Source organism: Arabidopsis lyrata, assembly GCF_000004255.2.
Source record: "Arabidopsis lyrata subsp. lyrata unplaced genomic scaffold ARALYscaffold_5, whole genome shotgun sequence".
In the NCBI taxonomy this organism is placed as follows: Eukaryota; Viridiplantae; Streptophyta; class Magnoliopsida; order Brassicales; family Brassicaceae; genus Arabidopsis; species Arabidopsis lyrata.
In genome coordinates this window covers 11,741,277-11,763,358 of record NW_003302551.1, presented here as the reverse complement: position 1 = coordinate 11,763,358, position 22,082 = coordinate 11,741,277, and the positions used below count along the sequence as shown (strand labels likewise).

The window sequence follows — 22,082 nt, the reverse complement described above, 5'->3', positions numbered from 1 at the left end:
GAAAAACTCCACAGTGTAACCATCAGGTCCCGGTGATTTGTTTGTAGGCATAGAGAATAACACCCTCTTCACTTCATCCTCTGTGACTTCCCCTAGCAACTTCTCTCTCTGTTCAAGAGAGCAACGAAAAGGAAGCAGCTCCCGAAGAGCATCAATCTCCATACCAATAAAATCCGAGGGCATGTGTGTCAATAATTCCGAGAAAAAACGGACACCTTCTGCCTTTATATCCTCCATATGATTTAGACAATTGCCATTTGGATCAGAAATCTCATGAATAGAGTTTTGAGCATTTCTTTCCTTTATAGCATTGTAGAACGTCTTGTTGTTCTTATCCCCTACATTTAACCAATGCAATTTAGATTTTTGTTTAAGAAAACCCTCCTCTAGACCCGCTAGTTTCTCCCATCTTTCCACAGCAGAGGACTCGGCGGCAACTTCTAACGGTGATGGGTTTGATAGGGTGCTCAACTGCCGCACACGTAGCTCTTCAAAAGCTTCTGCAGTTTTTTGTGAAATGTCTGACAGAGTGTTACGACTTAGATCCCGTAGAATTGGTTTGAGAAACTTTAGTTTCTTTGAGAAGCGAAACAATGCTGAAGTAGAATGAAACAAAGCTTGAGAATCTCTCCAATAATCCTCCACTTGAACAAGAAACTCCGGTTGAGACGCAATTACATTTGAGAACCGGAATGGCCCTTTCGGTTTCTGAATTCCGGAATCCAAGAAAAACTTACCCCGGAGATGGTCCGAACACCCCCCAGCCTCCATTACACAATAAGCATGTGGAAACTCTCTAAGCCATGTATCGTTGTGTAGCACTCTGTCAAGCTTCTTACAAATGATTCCATTCTCTTGTCTATTGGACCAAGTAAAGATAGGACCGTGAGTTCTCATGTTTAAAAAAGAGCAGTACCGTACAACTTCTTGAAAATCCCTCATCCCCGACGAAACCATGGGGTTAATAGCAGAATTTGAATGCTCCTCAATGTCTAACGTCTCATTAAAATCCAAAAAATAAATCCAAACTAAATAAAAACAATGGATCTGATCCAATTTTAGATTTTTAGATCAGCTTTGGATCTGTGTACGTGTTGGTACGTGGTTGGTCGAGATTTAGTATTACGTCTGATATTTTTTTTCTCCGTGTTTTCTCTTTCGCCAAACCACGGAGATATCAATGAAATCGAAAGCAAACTGCGGAGAACTACTGACATCGGAGTCCTCGATCCGCCGGCATCATCATCTCCACGGATGCATAGCACGATCGGCGCCTTTGATTCAGCAAATCGGTGTGTTTCATGTGTTCCTCATGCGTTTTTCAAGTTAACTAATGTGTAGGAATGATTTTGTGTGAATGAGTTCTCTTCCTGCTATGAATCTCGTTGCATGACTAAATTGAGTGGCTGTAATACTAAAAATCTAGACTTTATTTAGGTTGAGTATGATTTCAATGTCTAAAGCCCTTATTCTCTTAAACTAGATCCCTTTTATGTGTAGGAAACTTATTGATTTCACGGGCAGAGGAGTTGAAAAACCAGGCTAACGAAGCTTTTAAAGGTGTGTAATTTTATCGAAAACATTAACGAAATCTTGTGGAATCAGTTTATTTCAACTCTTTTAGTGAGGTACTCTATCTATTTGCTTTAAATTAAGAACAGCTTGCTCTTTTTTTGTTTGTAGCCATAATTGCTTGTTAATTCATGTGTAGACAGGCTCTTCTGAATAAGGTAATCACCCAAGAAGGTCTTCCACTTCCATTTTGATTTTGATTTTGATTGTTCTTGTCTTTTGTTTACTAGTATTTCTTTAGTGAAAAATTGTTGGGTTTTAAGTGCAGATTTGGAGTTTAATGGCCGAATTGACGAACCCCATGTCAAGAGAAGGTCAAGGACCTTGTTTGGGATCCTATGGTTAGTTCTTATGGCCCTGATGAAGGTCTTCCGGAGTTAAGACAGACTCTTCTGAATAAGGTAATCACCTAAAATTGAATCACCGGATTTCACATCCTCTAAATTATTTCCAAAACTTTAATTCTTCAAATAAAAATCCATTGGTTATCCTATACATCATAAAATCTTCTAATTTCTTACCTAATATACGTACCTTTGCTTCTTAATTATCAATACCTTTTTGAGAAATCCCAAAGATCCTTGACCAAAACAAAAGAGACAGTTTTTCTGAAAACCGAATAGGTGAGACAAAAAACCTTAGAAAACAGAAGCAGTTAACATATATAAGAGAAAATCAAAGAAGCTTTTTATTTTATTTTATACCTTTTCCGTTGCTTCCTTCCTCTACAACTTAAAAACAAAAATTAACCCACTTTATTATATAATTAACTCACTTGAACATGGATAATGGAACCGTGATTTTGAAGATGAAGAGAGAAAAGGGAGACTTGATAAGAGCTATTGGTGTAGTTATAATCGCTAGATGGTACTCCTCCTGAGGTTTAAAAAAAAAAAAAAAAGAATTCGACTCACATGTTATATGTGTGAGATATATAGAGATAAGAGACTCATACAGTTTAGGAACGCAACAGTACGAAACAACTTGTTAAAAAACAAACAACAAAGATAGAAAACATGAATCGAAATAATATCAGTTTTGATTCTACCTACATGGTTCCTTCTTCTTTTCCTATAAGCCTTCTCTGATCAATATATCCTTTTCTTTCTCTTTTGATTCTTTTCACGCTTCCTTCTTCTCCTTGTCTCAATGTCTTCTTCTTCTTCTTCTTCTTCTTCCTCTTTCTGTTTGTCTTTTCCAATATGCTCTTTCTTTTCTTCTTTACTTGCTACGGTGCCAACGTGATCACGTTGGCGATAACATAAGAAGGCTCACAAATTTCAGTGATCTCCAACGTGGCTGTGGTGGTGATGATCTCAACGACGGCGGCTTGGATGCACAATGGATATCAGATTCAGTTTCTCTCTTGAAACTTTATGGCTTAGGGTTTGCGTGAGTTGAGACTCGGCGGTGGCGGTGTCTCCGGCTATGACGATAGGAAGTTAATGTATTTATAGGAGGTTAAATATGTGTTTCTAGGGTTTACGATTTAACATATAGTCGGTGTAGTTGTATATTTTGTTCGGCCCATATTGGTTAAACGGATTACACAATGTGGCCTTTTATTTAAACGAAAATCATTTAATATAATTAGATTAAAAACGGAAAAAAAACAAGAGCTCAACAAGAGCCGTGAGTCTGACACGTCAGCAAAAACACTTCTCAAATATTGTTATTTATAGATTATAGATACATTAATTAAAAGATTACTCCAATTGCCTAATAATATGGAAGAAAAAAAGTTAACCAATGAGACTTCATAAAACAGTAAATAAGAATATCGAGCTAAAGAATCTAACCTAAAATTACATAAAAAAAATAAAATAAATACGAAAATAAATTAACAATTTAAATTCATCTAGTAGATTAGAGAAAGTGGGTCATTCTTCAGAAAACTGCACCATCGAAACTAAATCTATACAATCAATTTTAAATACCTGACAGTTCAATCCTTTTTGAAAAAATATTCTTCATAGCCCAAATTAAAACTTCCATCTCCGAGTGAAGGGAGAGGAACACTTCCGAAGATTCTTTGCATCAAGAAGTACCGTTTGATCATTTCCTTGAAAATACCACCATCCTAAACCCATAGTTGGATCCAAAGATTTCTATGTACCAATGGCACGACCAATGAAAAAAAGAGTTAAGGTCATTTAATTTAAAGCAATATTTTAATATATTTATAATCACATACACTAATAAGTGGGATTTTTGCCAAATGTACCACTTTTTCCCAATTTCTTTCAAAATATACCACATTCCTATCCTTCTTTCAAATCATACCACATTTACATGCAAAGTTACCATTTTGTCCTCACTACTTGACAACATCCATTTTTTCGCTTCCCTATTAATCTCTCATCCCTCGAGATCCGTGCACTTTAACCTCATATCATTATCTCCCTTAGAGAAAACAAAACGCTTTCGTCTCTCTCACTTTCCCTTTCTCTTTCTTCTTCAGATATTGTCTCATAATAAACGATTTCGTTTTGTCTCCAGATCTTGTCCCCGATTGAAAATTCTCTGTTGCGTCTAGATCTTGTCCCCGATTTAATCAGCTTGCTCTATTATCATGAATCCCAGATGATATGGTTTTACCAGCCTGCAGAGATCTGGATTTACTCGGGGACAACATCTCTTAATTATCTATCGCCAGATGATGTGGTTTTACCAGCCAGATATCTGGATTAACTCGGGGACAACTTGATCTTTATTTTATTCTACCAGAGAGCCGAAGACGAAGATTTGGATTTACTCGGGGACAACTTTATTTTACCAGTCTTAGGGACGAAACGGTTACCAATGCGCCAGGAAAGAGAAAAAGGACGGCAGAAATTTTGGAAGGTGTCCTTTTCTCTGACACACACTTCTCTCTCCATCAAGGGAAATTTCGTCCAGCTTTAGGCATGTGGCATTGAAATGTGGTACATTCCAAAAGTTTTTCCCAAATATGGTACTGGGCCTAAACTTTCTCTGGAAAGTGATATCCAATCTAATTTTTCCATAATAAGTTGATACCAAGTTTATTTTTTGATAGCCTAAATATAGTAGTTGTCAAATATGTACATGTTCGTAGTTTGGATTATCCCCTAATTACTATGTCTAGTGGAAAGAAATGGGACAATATCTCTTCTTTCTGAATCAAGAAAATATTTTTCAACATCCATTTACAAAATGAAAAAACATTAGAGAAAAATAAGATTTGCAGAAAATGAATTACTCCCTCTGTTCCAAAATATAGAATTTTTTAGCCTTTTTCTTTTGTTCCAAAATATAAAATTTTCTCAGATTTCTATGCAAATATTCAATTTATTAAAACAATTTTGGTCAAACAATTTTAAAATTCTAAATTCTACTCCATCGTTATTTGTATTGTGTCTTTTAACATTCTTAATTATCCCTTCTATTTAATGTGTTTAATTAATAAGTTATTTTGTGTTAAAATTTTCTTTAATAAGCGTGCTTTTAGCCCAAAAATTCTATATTTTAGAACAGAGGGAGTATTATTTTAAAAATTTGTTGTTCTTACAAAATAAATAATAACATTAAATTGTAATAACGTATACAAAATTAAATTTGGTGTTATCATCTATTTTTATTAAAAAAATCTAAAACATTTTTTTAAAACAAATTTAAGATCTAATAGAAAAATAAAAATAAGATAAGACCCCTGAATATTGTGTTGTTTAATGTATTAAACATATTACATGTCTGTATTATTATATTAACTTACTTTAAATTTATTATAACTTTTGTGCTCAGAAGTTTATGGATGAGTTTCTCAGAATTACCATTACTAAGAGGAAAAGAAATGGAGTACTTAATATTCTTGTTATGTAAATCTTCTATATAATAAAGTCAAAGAAATTAAGATAATATTTTCACATCCATCTACAAGAAACAATAGAGAGAGAAAAAATATTTGAAAAAAGAAATATTATTTTAGTAATTTATTATTGCTGTAAAATTAATAAAATTAAATGGTAATAAATATATACAAAAATAAATTTGGTGTTATCATCTATATTTGTTAGAAAATCGAATTTTTTTTTAAGTAGGCATTAATGTAAAATAAAAATAAGATAAGATTCATGAATATCTTTGGATACAATGTATTAAACATATTACCAGGTTGTAATATTATTTTTACTTACTTTGAATTTATTATAATTTTTGTGGTCAATGAAGTTTATGGATAAGTTACTCAAAATTACCACTACTAAATGGAAAGAAATGGAGTACTTAATATTTTTGTTATGTAAATGTTCTATATAAATAAATTTAAAGAAAATAATTTGTCCCCATCCATTTACAGAAAAAAATCTATAGAGAAAATTAAAGATTTGGAAAAATAAATATTATTTCAGTAATTTATTATAACTAGAAAATTAATAGCGCTAAATGGTAATAAATATATATATATATATATATATATAAAGAAATAAATTCGGTGTTATCATCTATTTTTGTAAAAAAATCCAAATTTTTTATATTTTAAGTAAGATATAACATAAAAATAAAAACAAGATAAGATGCATGAATATGGTATGATAATGTATCAAACATATTAGCTGTTTATATTATTATTTTTCTTACTTTGCAGTTATTATAATTTTCTGGTCAATGAAATTTATGGATAAGTTCCTCAAAATTACCATTAGTAAGTAGAGAGAATTTGAGTACTTTGTATTATTTTTTTTTAATGTAAATCTTCTATATCTATACTAGTATAATCGCAGCATTTTTTGTGATGGGTGGGTAAAAAAGTTTTCGGGTATATCGGATATCCGACCCATTTTAAAAATTCCTTCACAAAAAATTTGTTGGGTCGGGTTATATTTAACCCAACTCATACACCGGATATTCCATATTTAATAATTTAGATTTTTAGAAGATTTGATTAAGATTTATAATTATGATTCTCCTATCATCTTTGTTTGATTTGTTTTTAACTGTTTTGAATCATCATATAATACATAAAGTAAAAAAAAAAATCAATTTTTTTTTCTGCATATACTGTGATTCGAAATTTTAAAAACGGACATATATTATCCAATTGACGAAAATGTGTGTTCAACGTTCTACATCGATTAAAATATTTAGACAATGATTCAGAATCATATCATAAATAAGAACATTAATAAAATAAATGAGTTTTTTGGCGGGATGGGTTTGGCGGGACGTATTTTTGAATCAACAATAATAAAAAGATTAAAATATCATTAATCCGCCGCTTCAATACGGATTTAATCCTTTTTTTTTAATACAAATCACAGGACGGGTTAATAAATTACGGAACGGGTTATATTTCGGAAATGATTTATATGGCGGACGAATTTGAATCAATATTTATATACCGCTTTAATACGGGTTAAATCCTCAGTTTATTAATAATTATCTCGTGGACTCGTGGTATACCGTTACTTAATAACAATTGTAAACTATAATATAAATAAATATGTTATAAGGAGATACAATTTACAAAATATTTTTATACTAACTTTAAAATTAAATCATCCCGCGGTGTACCGCGGGTTAAAATCTAGTAAACCAATTAAAAGAAAAGTATGTTTTCACATCCATTTACAAAAGAAACAATTGACAAAAAATGGATTGAGAAAAATAAAATTAACAACAAGCATAGTTATGTTCATCAAAAGACAACCTTATCTAAAGACTGTCATGAGAAACTTGGATGGTGGTGGCCGCCGTTTTCGGTTTCCAGTTAACTGTGCTTTCAATTATTTTAGCCGACAAAAAAAATTGCCTTCAAAACTGACAGTAAACTCTCTTCCCAAATGTTGAGCAAGCTATGGCTGACTTGGCATTTCGGAGGAGGCAACCAACAATTTTGCTGTCAATCTTGAAACTGAGATTTTGTGTCAGTTGAAATATTTGGGAAGCACAGCTCACTGGAAGCCGGATGAGACGGTCACGACCTCCAATTTTCACATGACGGTCTTTGGATGAAGTTGCCTAATTAGAATTAGGCTTCTTATTTGGTTTTCATTTCTCAAATCTAGTTCTGATTTTGTAAACTGTAAGCAGGAGAATAGATTTATTTTACTTGGTTTATAAAAGATTTTCATCATTAAGTAGATATACATCTACAATATGGCCATATGGTTGATGTATGTTATGTTAAATAGGCTAAAATTATTATGGTATAACTAGGTGATTACTCATACTAGGATGTATATTTTAATTTTTTTATGTAATTTTTTTTGTGATTATTATGTCTGTTTGTTACGTTAATTTTTTGTAAAACTATATTGTACTCAACATTAATGCGTATAATATTGAATATTTTGTTATCATTAATTCATAATTTAAATAAAACACCACGAACCATAGCAAAAACAAATAATAAAATCAAAGTACAAAACAAAAAAAAAAAAGCCGGATTACCAGTGTTCTTTTTTACTTTCCGTTCAATTATTTTAAAAACTTTTCATTCAAATCTTCAGCAACGTTAATGATAGTTCAACCGTTTGATAATAAACAAGTGACATCACAAACGAGTACCAACAGGCAACAACATGGCTTTTTATACCAAGTAATGCATCAAAAACATTGAGAATATCAGTTTACCATTGATTCTTCAAATGCGCAGAAAATCATTTTTCTTAAAACTATTTATACGTCAAAACAAATACAAAAGATAATGGAGATTATGGGACAATTCTCGATATTTTTTTTTTTTTATTAAATCCATTCAAATCTTCAGCAACGTATATGGTAATTCAACCGTTTGATAATAACATACAAGTGACATGATAAACGAGTACCAACATGTAACAACATGGCTTTCTATACAAAATAATGAGTCAAAATCATCGAGAATATCAGTTTCGCCATTGATTGCTCAAATGCGCGGGAAAATCATTTTCTTAAGACTATTTATACGTCAAAACAAATACAAAAGATAATGGAGATTATGGGACAACTCTCGATTTATTAATCAAAATCACAAACTAAATACATGTCTAAACGGCTTATTTATAATAAAAATCAAAACCGCAACATAATCTATAATTATTATTTACATAATAAAATATTTAAAAAATTTCTAAATATTTCGCTACATGAGTTTGTTTCTGGTTTAAGGTGGCTATATTTAAACTTCGGCTTAGCCTTTAATCTCGACCCATTTTAAACTCCCGGGTTTGCATTACTCGAAACCCGTCGGTGACACACTAATATTCTAACCTAATTCTGGAATTTGTGTCAATAGAATTTCTCAGCTATTCAGATACGGCATAAAAAAAATTGAGAATGTTTTTTCATGTGACAATATACAGAAAGATGCCTTATCTTCCATGTGACAGATCCCTTAAAATCTAATTTGTCTTTATTAGGTCAATCTCGCACTTAACGTCTAAAATAAGTGATTGATTTAAGTCAATAAAATGATCATATTATAATTTTAATCATCAATTTGCTTATATAAAATCTTGTAAGCACAACACATACATAAAATCAAAAACAATTTTAGTTATTTAATATATATATATTTTTTAATAATTTCATATACATATAAGTACACGTAAAATAGAATAAATAATAAATCCATAACTTCGTGCATGCTTCATTTCTTTCAACTTATATATGTGAACAACAATATTTACGGCATTGGTGAGTCCATTACGTCTTCTTAAACACATAGATTTGCCTTCTTGAGCTTAGTCTTACGTATTTTTAATGTTAGTATAAAGAATCTCACATTCAAGATCGAGGAAGAGATAGAGAGAAAAAGATATGTGGAGGTTAAAGTTATCGGAAGGAGACGAAGAGAGTGTGAATCAACATGTTGGAAGACAGTTTTGGGAGTATGATAACCAATTTGGAACCTCTGAAGAGAGACATCACATCGCCGATCTTCGGGGCAACTTTACTCTCAATCGGTTTTCTTCTAAGCATAGTTCTGATCTTCTCTACCGTTTTCAGGTACACTTTTTTTTTTCCTCTCAACGCATGTAACACAGCAATTGTATTACATTTAGATTTAAACTTGAGAATTGTATTACTTAGTTTTAATAATTATTAGCAAGCATATTTTCTAAGTTCTAACTATGATATTTACATTTTGTTTTACTACACGTGATTGGTGATCCGCATGCACTTTGAATGTAAAAGCTCACTTTTTAAAGCTGTATAGAGGCTGTAGAATATTTCAAAGTTTGCGACGGTTATATTTTGTTATGTCTTGGGTTTTTTTTTCTTTTCTAAGCCAGATATTTTCGGTGACTGGAAAAATTATCTTGAACGTAGTGGAGACTTTAAGAAAATATTAAAATCTTTATATATATATATATATATATATATATATATATATTATCAATTTATAATATTCTTGTAATTAGTATTATAGTGGTTTTTCTATTTCAAATTAATATTCAATTATATTAAAATAGTGGTTCTCACTTTAAAAGAATTGAAAGATATAGATGGGCTATGATGAAAAATGGGCTATGAGGAAAAGGAGCTTAATAAGAACAAGAAAAATGGGTTGTTAGTAAGGTTTAATTAGAGAAAATGAGAATTTAAAAGATATGAAAAGAAAGTTTTTAAAAAGTTAGCAAATGCTAGATTGAAGTTAAAATATGAACTTGTATCTAGTGTTGGAAAGAGGAAGGAAAAGGAAAGGAGAGGCTTCCACAAGTGAAAGTAAAAGAGGGGGGAGAAGGAGAGATAAATGAAGAAGTGGTGAATGTAACATTAAGAAGAAGTTTGAGATTCTACTCAACACTTCAATCACAAGATGGGTTTTGGCCTGGTGATTATGGTGGCCCTTTGTTTCTCTCGCCTGCTCTGGTAATTCTTTAATTATTCTTTCTCTCTAAATTATAGAGATAAAATGTATATGTGAAAGTTATGATACGTATTAAAGCTTATAAATGGAAATATAACATATAGATATAATTCATAGAAGAATTTTAGAAGTGGTAGTTTTTAGTAATAGATATTAACACAAAAGTAAAATGTAATGGTACACTAAACAGTAAGATGTTTTGAAAAGCTTAAAATAAAGTTCTTACATAACATACACCGATAATGATTTTGGCCGCAGGTGATCAGCTTATATGTGACAGAAGTTTTAGACGCAACTTTAACTGCTCAACATCAAATGGAGATTCGTCGTTATCTCTATAACCATCAGGTTTCACATCAAGAAAAATTATTGAATCTTGTTGTAGTGAAAGAACCAATCGTTTTGTTTGTCCAGGATCTTATGAAAAAAAAAAACCTAACTTGCATAAGAAATAACGTGTAGAACAAGGATGGAGGATGGGGACTACACATAGAAGGGAGTAGCACCATGTTCTGTACGGCTCTCTCATACGTAGCACTAAGGCTCATGGGGGAAGAAATGGACGGTGGAGATGGAGCCATGGAATCAGCTAGACTTTGGATTCACCACCGTGGTGGTGCCACCTTTGTTCCCTCTTGGGGCAAGTTCTGGCTCTCCGTACGTTAACAACAACACAATCTTGTACTGGTTTCGCGGCGAATCACGTAATGAATTTGTAAGTTTATATAAAACAGGTTCTTGGAGCTTATGAATGGAGTGGCAACAATCCTTTACCTCCAGAGCTATGGCTCCTTCCTTATAGTCTTCCATTTCATCCAGGCCGAATGTGGTGCCATTGTAGGATGGTTTATCTTCCAATGTCATATCTATACGGAAGAAGATTTGTTTGTCGCACTAATGGAACTATTTTGTCCCTTCGACGAGAGCTTTACACTGTTCCTTATCATCATATCGATTGGGACACGGCTCGTAATCAATGTGCCAAGGTAGAATCAATTTTTAAAAAATCTTTATTGTTAGATTTTGGTGCATTAATATATAAATGTAGGAGGACTTGTACTATCCACATCCAAAGATTCAAGACGTTCTTTGGAGTTGTCTGAATAAATTTGGAGAGCCTCTTCTTGAAAGATGGCCATTGAATAAGCTAAGAAGCCGGGCTCTTCAGACAGTGATGCAACATATTCAATATGAAGACCAAAACAGCCACTATATTTGTATCGGTCCTGTCAATAAAGTAGGTTAATTATACATAGAGCTCATTCTCAATGCTCTAGTTATGACCAAAAATTAGCTAACAATATGTTGGTTTGGTATTGGATTTAAGGTCTTGAATCTTCTTTGTTGTTGGGTTGATTCCTCGAATTCCGAGGCATTTAAATCTCACCTCTCGCGTATTAAAGACTATTTATGGGTGGCTGAGGATGGAATGAAAATGCAGGTACATTATCATTCTTCTATTTCTTTTCTTTTAGCCCACTTGAACAACATTTCATGTGTATATAATGTCCATATAGGGATACAACGGATCTCAGCTGTGGGACGTGACTTTAGCGGTCCAAGCAATCTTGGCTACGAATTTGGTTGATGAGTATGATTTGATGCTTAAGAGAGCGCATAACTACATCAAGAACACTCAAGTAGTTTGTTCACCTTATTCTATAGATCATTCTATGTGATATGAATATTTCACTAATCTCTTGATTCATAACCTGAAACAGATAAGGAAAGACACTTGTGGAGATCCGGGGTTGTGGTACCGACACCCGTGCAAGGGAGGATGGGGTTTCTCCACCGCAGACAATCCATGGCCTGTTTCTGACTGTACTGCTGAAGCCTTGAAGGTTACTTAACTAACATTGCAACTCTTACACTTAATTTTGTTCATCTCCTCATACGTTTTTTTTTGTTATAGGCGTCGTTGTTATTGTCACAGATACCAGTTGATTTGGTTGGAGAAGCCATGCCTGAAGAGCATTTATTTGATGCTGTTGACTTTATCTTATCATTACAGGTATATTTTATGCATTTTCATATGTGTTTGTATTATACATTTGCTATAAGCTTACCTTTTCCAGAACAACAATGGGGGATTTGCGTCATACGAGCTAACTAGATCATATCCCGCGCTAGAGGTGAAACCATTTCTTCCTTATTAAATTCAACATACAAGCTAAAGCTAGATACGATAAGTGGACTCTAATATCATTTGGTTTATGCATGTACATATCAGGTGATCAATCCATCAGAGACTTTTGGGGATATCATCATAGATTATCAGTAAGATGATAACTAGTATTATTTAAATTTCAATTCAAAAAAAAAAAAAAAAACAGTTTCTTGTTGATGAAGGATTAAAAAATCCACAGATACGTAGAATGTACGTCAGCTGCAATCCAAGGTCTTGCGTTATTCACAACGATCAATCCAACATACAAGAGGAAAGAGATACTAATATGCATTAACAAAGCAGTTGAGTTTATTGAAAAAACACAACTTCCGGATGGTTCATGGTCAGTACTCAGTAGTTGGTCTTTACTTAAATACGTGATGTGGTTTTTCTAACGGTGAGCTGATAAATTGTTAGGTACGGCTCGTGGGGAGTGTGTTTCACCTATGCGACATGGTTTGGTATTAAAGGGATGTTAGCTGCTGGCAAAACATATGAGACCAGTCTTTGTATTAGAAAAGCTTGTGGTTTCTTGCTCTCCAAACAACTTTGTTGTGGTGGGTGGGGAGAGAGCTACCTTTCTTGCCAAAACAAAGTATACACCAATCTTCCAGGGAACAAATCGCATATCGTGAACACATCATGGGCAGTTTTGGCTCTCATTGAAGCAGGACAAGTGAGTTTCATCCTTCTATATTATAGAATGCCTTTTTGGTTTAAGCATTTTAGATGCAAGGGGTTACTTAATCCATATTTTGGGTTTGAATAGGCTAATAGAGACCTGATGCCATTGCATCGCGGGGCAAAATCGCTGATCAACTCGCAGATGGAAGACGGAGATTACCCTCAACAGGTGAGAAAAAATGGTATATATTCATAGGCAGGTTTTTTTTTCACCAATCTAATTTAATATATTTGCTTCTTAATTTTTGTTCAGGAGATATTGGGAGTCTTTAATCGGAATTGTATGATCAGCTACTCAGCTTATAGAAACATATTCCCTATTTGGGCTCTAGGAGAGTACCACAAACTCATGTTGTCTTCGTCTGTATAAACAAGTTTATCTATGTCAAACTCAGATTAAATAATTAAACTGCAACTATGTATTCTCAAATAGTTTTATTGAAGAAAATTTCAAATTTTAACCGCCGTAGAAAGAAAATGAAATCATCCAATTAATTTTTGTATTGGATAAAAAGAAGTTGCTGTCGTAATCATCTTAATTATGCACCCACTCATCGCTTAGTTTCTTTTATTCTTTTCTTGTCTCCATTTCATTGAACCTCTTTAATTGAGCTTCTTCTCATCTTGTTTTACTTTTGCGTATTGAAAACTGATAGTGCCTTTGATTATCCGTTGATAAACAAATTTATTGTGCTCTTATCTCAATACTAGTATTAAGCAATTTTAATCAAATTTATAGATAAACCGACTAATTTTTTTCTTTACCCCTTAAAACTTAAAAGATAAATCTTTGTCACATGCTGTTATATTAACAAAATGAAAATCAAGATGTAATCATATAACGTATAGTGGGCTTAGTTTCATCTAATCGAAAGAACTCACGAATATTACTTTAGTTGAAGCAAACCAACGGAAAATAACAAATGAAATGAAGTAATGGTTTACTTTTTCATGAGAAGTTACTTTCAACCCTTACAATAATTGCTATTGCTCTTACATTAATACATAGAAAATTAAGATTTCTTGGAAATCAGAGATTTGTTAACTATACATTATAACAACATACATGTAACTCATATCCAACTTATTTTCTCTTTATTTTTTTTTCTTTCGCCAATAAATCTGACAATAACATAAGAAAGAAACACAATCTTAAGAGAATTCTAAACAAAAACAAAATTAAATCATTGATAAATATTGAGAAAAATTTAGAAAAATTACAATCCCAAGTCTTTTGGTTACTGAGTTTGATCGCAAGTAAAGTCTTACAAAGAGCTTTGGATCAAATGACAAAAGAGATGTAAGTAAAACTTACATGTTCATCGTTACCAATCATAAGGGCTATTTTTTTTCTTCTTAACTTGTCCGTCTGAAGAGAAAAAGAATCATAAGATAATTTCAATCAAAACTTAGAAAGAGAATGTGGAAATGAGTATACATGGGATTTGCAAAAACAATATAATCATGTAAACTTATAAGAGAATGGTGACAAAAATTTAGACACAAAGATGCTTTACATCGTTTAAGAACTAAAATGCAGGCCACCAATTTTTGCACTCTGAGACATGAAGGGCATTGTAAGAATCTCACTCACCGACGCAAAAGCTACCGATTTAACGAAGAAGAAGCAGAGAAGTGTGGAACATTTTCCCAACTCTACAGAAACTTGATCACATTATAAGAATCATTAACAATTCTTATGAGATTGCAAATAATATCTAATGCAGCAATGAAGTGAAATTGAAACAGAGATTTGAATAAGGATAAAGAAACGTGATATCACAAACTAAAAAATGTTGAGTACCATGTAATTGTAGCGTAGTTATGATTGGCTAGAGAGAGAGAGAGGGAGGCAGTGTTAAGTTTGGATTGATGAGAAGAAGAAGATGAAAAGAAGAAAAAGAAGAAGAAGATTTGATTTGATTCTTTGAAGAGACATGGGATTGATGAAATCATGAAACCCTAAGATGAGAGCATGTAGCGACTTGAAAAATTTTACCCGATAAAAATTGCAGGAAAGAGCGAGCAAGGAATCAGAAAAAAAGAGATTTGGAAACTTTTTGTATGAAATAATGTTGTTGTTCTATTGTTGAAGAAGAGAGGCATAGTGGAGATACTGAGATCGTGGGGGTGAAGAGGGAAAACAGTTGCAAGGAGATTTTTTTTCTTTTAATCTTCTTTTTTCTGTCGAATAGTAAAGTTTAATTGTTTAGAAATCTGAAAGTGTTAAAATTGAGACTTAAGACAGGTGTCGGATGGAGAGAGTTGCGGTTTTTTGAGAATTGACTTGTGATTTATTATATAAAGATATAAAGATTTGAGGAAAATTAATTTCTTAACCAATTGATATTATCTAGTAATTCTCATTTGAGGAGGAACTTCCTTATAGGTCTAGATTAAAGAATAATTTATGGCGCATAATTGTCTAAATCATTCATATTTGGCCCGTCGAAGTGGTGTCATGTTTTAGGTCCATTAGAGAACCCGGTGAATGGACTACTCGACGGTTACACTCACCCTAGAGGATTAGTCTGGTGATAAAAGCCCGGATGGTTATCAAAAATTTTAAAAAATAGAAAAAATGATATTTATTTTAAAATCTTTCTATATTTTCTTGAAAAGTAATTTAAAAATATCAGAATCTAAAAAGAAAAAAACAATTATAACACAGTAGACTTATAAGTATATTTCTAGACTAATTACCAAAAAAAAAAAGTATATTTCTAGACTAAATTTTTATTTAAAATAATATTTATGTAATATCTTTAATTATACTATGATCCCGGTAAATAATATTTGTGTGTCCACAAATAAGAGTCAATTTGAGTTTTAAGCTTGTTATTATTCTGTGATGATTAAAATCTAAAATCTAGTGTTTTTATGGCCCTATTCGAATGAACTGAGGAAAGCCACGATACCTTAGAAAATTTAGTGATGAATGTTGAGGTTTTGGGAAATGTTAGTGATGAGTTTTTCTGGTTTTCATCAAATATATTCCAGACTTGTTTGCTACCCCATAAACGAAGTATTTAAAATATACTATATACCACAATTTGAACATTTTAAATTCCATAGGTATTTAAAACAAATTTTGATTTAAAAAAAGTACACTATATAAAGGAAAGGCGACAGTGACATTTGGGATAGATTGTTCTGAGTTAATTAGTGAAGATGGCAGCAACTCCGACGGATTGATCTGCACACTTGAATGAATTCGTGAGGATTAATGATCTCTTTTTAGTTCTTTCATTCTTACATTCCACACACTTTCAAATCTAAGACATATAGTTTAACACGGAATACTTTACAATATCGTCTGACATCATCTTTGTAGATTTTTTACCACAAGTTTGGATTTTTTTCCTTTTTATTAAATTCATTCTTATCTTGAAATCAATTTCTATAATTGAAACAATCATACTTTAACTTAATTGCTAGGTAAGAATCCGTGCCATGAACGGATAAATCTTATGTTGAAAATTAGAACGATTAAAACTTTTTTTTTATATAGAACGAATTTAAAAAAACAAACTCAACGTTTTCATCGTATCCCGAAACGTGAAAACCAAATTTTGTAGGTGCGTTTTAGTCTATAAATAAAACTACAAATTAAATTTAAATATTTTAATGATTTATATTATACAAATTAAAGTTGCATTTACGCTATTTATCAATTTAGGCTCAAAGATTTGCAGTTTCAGTCTTTTTTTTTTAATAATATATGAAAGAATCTGTTTGTTTGAAATATATATATATATATTTTTAACATCTTACTTTACTTTATTAATATGGAAACAGAGCATACATAGTTGTGTTTAGGACATACACATAGAACCTAGAAATGATTAAAGCTTAAGAAGAAGAAAATACAGTTGAACAAGTGAAGTAAACGCCGCTTTCTTTTATAAGCCTTAAACGTCAATAGATTATCAAATCTATTATCTTCCTTCTTCGTTTTCTTCTTTAATCCGATATGATCATCACGTTTGGCTATCGTTCTTTTGACGAAATTCTATTTAACTTTAAAACGATCAATGGTAGCGATCCATCTGTTACATCGCTTTCCAATAAAACATCTCGAGGAGATGACATCTTTCTTGGTTATAGGTAATGCCCATAATTGCTCTTCGTCTCTGATTCTCTTGTTGGCGTTCTCAACGACCAGAAATGAAAGGTACTCCTTATGATTGCTTCTTGTAACTTCTCCGACGGGTTGTCCTCCATTAGTAAAAGGAATATGAAAGTCCGGGTGCGAGGACGCCTCACACATTCGGGATAAAAGCCCTTAAAACCTTCAACATCCAATGTGATTGGCCATTGATCGTGGTCATAACAACCACGCCAGAGATAATTGATCTGTAATTGATGTAGACGAAGCAACATCTTACTACGACCGCTGTTGTAACCGTTCTGATTTGGGATCGGAAGGTAGATGAACTGCCCTGTTGGTGAATCCTTCCACAAAGTGTTTCCCGAATCACCATAGGGTTGAAGACAAGAAGAATCACAATTCTGATTCCATATAGAACTGTCTGATTCCGACGAAGGAACAAACGCCAGTAGCAAGAGGCGATTGACGATAATAGATTTCGATTTGGAAAACCCATCCCTCGCTCACCTTAACTTCAAAAGTAAAAAACTCAATACAAACAAAAGAAAGAAAATCAAGAGTACGTCCGACGCCGGAGCCGACGTCGGCCGGTAAATCTGCTAATAGAGGTCGATGGTTCTTTTTGCTTTTTTGATCGCACGGTTTCGCTCAGAAAGAGAGAGAGAGCGTCTTTTGGGCATGTTTACGTGTTGATATATATATTATATATATGTTTATATTGTTTAATTTTCTAATTGAGAAACACAATTCCTTTAATATAAACTAGATCATGACCCGCACATACGTGCGGGGTTTCATATTTTTAAAAAAGTTCTAACAAATTTTAATTCAATATAGATTATTTCGTTGTTTCTATGATATATATTTTAGTGTATTAGATCTGGATTCACACGTACATGCAGATATATTTTTATAGAAATTGTTATAAAGATTTTAAAAATATAAAATATTTTGTTTTGTTAGTGAACTTTATAATAGTATAAATATTATAAAATTAGAGTAATGAACGAAATTCAGTTGCGTTAGTGCATAGTTATATTTTAAGATTCAGACCTACACGTACGTGCGGAATTATATTTAAGATAAAACTAAGATATAATTTAGTTGCAAAAGTTAAATGATGTTACTTTTTTATTTTCTAAACTAATCAAAACATTTCTAATAGTTTGATTACATGTGTTAAATAGGATATAGATTCGGTTTGAGTTTGGTTATTTCATGTATATTAGCTAGGCGTAACTATTTTAGAACGGAAAACCTATCCCGTCATGTATCTGTCATAAATTCTTGGTCCCATAACCCGTCTCGTATACGTGAAATAAAAATATGACGGTCCAGTATCCCGCATAAATAGTATATGTGTAACTGAAAACGTACGTATAGGGTTATGTATGTAAACAAATTTATTTTATATAGTGCTCATAACCTGAACTCATACCAATTGGGTATTTAGTTTGATTTTCAATTTATGTTCCCCTCTCATCCCGTCTCGTAATTCCTATTCTCATTTTATTCTATTAAAATCATGTTCCAAATTCTTATTTGCTTACTTTTAAATATCATACAATACATACTGTGAGTTTTGCAGATTAATATATATGCTGTTAAAGTTACAAATATATTTTAACAAATTTATTAATATTTTTTTCCTTAGCTAAATTTTGCATATTCTTCTTTTTATTGTTTAATCATAATTAATTTGATTTTTGGACTAAAAATAAAAATTTGAGATACATCTCTAAAAGGGATATGCTATTGCTGCATAATTTGTTTTGAATTCAAAATATATAATTTGAAAACTGTGTGCAATATATTATTTGAAAACTGTGTGCAATATATTAGTTTGCATTATTTGAAAACTGTGTGCAATATATTAGGGGTTTATTAAAGGAAGATCCGGTTGAAAACAAAAAATAAAACTCAAAATTAGAAATTAATATTTACAATCTATTGTTAGATATTTATCAAACTTGCTCTAAACGAAGGTTATAATGATAATTACTTTAAATTTATTATTATTTGAGTTTATTTCATCATAAATATAAATAGTTGTTAATATCTAATATCGTATTTTAGAAATTTTGAAATAAAATTTTATTTTATATTTTAAAATTTGTGAAAATATTATAACAAAACTGAATCTTAAAATATTTGTATTTAATTTTCTTACGAAATTTTAAATTTAATCTTAAAGTCCTCCATTGATAAATCTTTTAAACGATAGTGTATTTAATTTTGAATTAAAATGATATTATTTTTCTCTTTATTTTTGATATAGAATAGTCTATTACGATTGGTTTAGATAAACTCTTAGTTGGATATCAAATCTTAGATTTTCAATTCTTATTGGTTAACAATTTTTTAAAAATTAATTTCAAATTTTCATTTATAATTAATAAGAGAGAGAAAATTAATTTATTTTTTGGAAATTAATAATTATTTAAAAGAATTAAACTATTTTTATTTAAATATATTAATTTTGTGATTACTATTGTACCTTTAATGAAGTTATTTAAAAACACTAAAAACTAATGGCATTTTTTGTAATATTTTACTCTTCATAAGGTTATTTAATATTTAGTGATTCCCAATTAATAATATAGATTAAATCTTCATATCGAACATTTTTTATTTATAAATTCGAGATATTTAATTTTGGTAAGTTTAGGTAATTAGAATACATAGTATAGGTAATTAATAAAATGTTTGGCAACAAGAATAATAGAATTAAGTCAATAAATTAAAAAAATGAGAATAATTGTGTGTTTGACACCTAAGCACCAATGACTCTCTTTTGATATATAGAGGATAATTATAGTTAATAAAAATAAATAGTATATGAAATTAAAAGTGTTTGGCAACAATAATAATATATTTAAATAAATAAATAAAGATGAGAATAATCGTGTGTTTGACACCTAAACACCAATAACTCTCTTTTAAGTTTTAATATATAGAGGATTAGTTTTCAACTAAAATCATATTATTTTTCTCTTTCCAAATTAATGGACTTAAAAGATGAAAATTCTAAACTGAACTGAATCCAAAACAAATTAAGTAACTCTTGTTACTATTATTCATCTTAACTAGGATCGGACCCGCGGTCCACCGCGGGAGAATATTGGTTTACATACGTTGCGTTTAATATTGTGTGTGTTTTTTAGTAGAACAAATCGTATAATATACTTATAAATATTCATAATAACGAATTGTAGAGAAAATGTAAAATTGTTTATAAATATACCCATCGTATTAATTATGATTTACAAAATAGAATTTTGTGTTTTAAAATTCTAAAATTAGATGATTCATGGGAATTAAAGCAGTCAAAATAGATCAAAAACCGCGGGTCGAGCCCACATCATCTCACTATGGGGCAGATTTGGGAAAATATATTAAACCCGCAAATAAGCGGGCCACATGGATTAATTCGCAGTGGGTCATAGGTTTAATCGGTTTTCATCCGCGGGTTGGCGGATCAGCCCGCATATTAGTATTTATTGATAAAATTATAATTTATTCAACATGTGGTAATTTAAACAAACTTTTAATAGTATTTTGATTTATTTATTTATTTTAGTAGTATTTTAAATTTTGGTTACTTTAAAATTATTTAAACAAAATCCATGGACATTCCCGCAAATCCGCATACATTCGCGGGACGGGTTTGTATTTCATATATGCTACCCGTGGGTCGTGCAGACCGACTAACTACAAGTCAAAATATTTTTTGTCTATCGCAAAATGGACTTAACGGGACGAATCAACTCGCTTTGACAGTTCTAATGGGAATATTATTTAGTCATACAACAAATGAAGTTTGGACATAGTAATAATAGAATATGTATCTTATTTGTTAGATGAGAGATTGAAAGATGAAGTATAATGATTAAAAATTAATTATTATTTTTCATGATTCACAAAATTTAATAAATACTTATCATCTTGTTGAATAATTCTAAAATCATATTCAAGAAATCTTTATAAATTGAAAATTAAACTTCTTTGGTAAGCTATAGGTATGAAAATATCATAATTTTGATTTAATCTAATTAAATTAAAATTAGTTACATGGATTTCATATCTATTTAATTTACACGACCAAAATAAAAATATCTATTTAATTTACACGACCAAAATAAAAATATCAATCTCTATCAATCTCTATACTATTAAAAAAGAAGTACAAATGAAAATTCTATACTATTAAAAAAGAAGTACAAATGAAAATGGATCGGGTTAAAATCAGAAAATTGACCCGAAATTCTGAAATCGGATCTTTGAATTTTTTTTGGAATATAAATTCGAATTAATAATGAAAAATCGAATTAAAATCAAATATTTATGGAAATCAAATAAAATCTAATTGTACTTATGGCAACTAATTATAAAAGCATATTCCGAACAATATTATACATTAATTACGTATAATAAATTTGTTCATATATTTTTGGAACTAATTTCGCTCATTTTAGCCAATTATCATTAATTGAAAGATATCTTACTTGCTTCTAAAGATTTTTAGAAAATTTATCACAAATAAGTAATAACCCATCTGTTTTATAAATTAAATAGATATTTTTATTTTGGTCGTGTATATTAAATAGATATAAAATCCATGTAACTAATTTTAATTTAATTAGATTAAATAGAAATTATGGTATTTTCATACCTATAGCTTACCAAAGAAGTTTAATTTCCAATTTATAGAGATTTATTGAATATGATTTTAG

The 22,082-nt window shown here is 30.9% G+C and overlaps 1 protein-coding gene across 4 annotated transcripts; it reads left to right on the top strand.

Annotated features, from left to right (window-relative positions):
* The first annotated feature begins 1,154 nt into the window (after window positions 1-1,154).
* On the top strand, window positions 1,155-13,699 carry LOC9311782 (lanosterol synthase). Of its 4 annotated transcripts, none has more exons than XM_021025363.1 (20): window positions 1,155-1,292; window positions 1,501-1,560; window positions 1,684-1,730; window positions 1,841-1,973; window positions 9,281-9,519; window positions 10,192-10,386; window positions 10,643-10,732; window positions 10,847-11,041; window positions 11,119-11,370; window positions 11,433-11,621; window positions 11,712-11,825; window positions 11,902-12,024; window positions 12,106-12,228; window positions 12,300-12,398; window positions 12,463-12,519; window positions 12,618-12,664; window positions 12,754-12,897; window positions 12,972-13,230; window positions 13,324-13,407; window positions 13,492-13,699. In XM_021025363.1, the coding sequence occupies exons 5-20, from the start codon at window positions 9,331-9,333 to the stop codon at window positions 13,606-13,608; spliced, it is 2,277 nt and encodes a 758-aa protein (XP_020881022.1). In that variant the 5' UTR covers window positions 1,155-1,292; window positions 1,501-1,560; window positions 1,684-1,730; window positions 1,841-1,973; window positions 9,281-9,330; the 3' UTR covers window positions 13,609-13,699. The 4 variants fall into 4 exon arrangements, with proteins under 4 accessions (XP_020881022.1, XP_020881024.1, XP_020881023.1 ...); XM_021025365.1 differs by having other exon boundaries at window positions 1,836-1,973; XM_021025364.1 differs by having other exon boundaries at window positions 1,484-1,560.
* The last annotated feature ends 8,383 nt before the right edge of the window (window positions 13,700-22,082 follow it).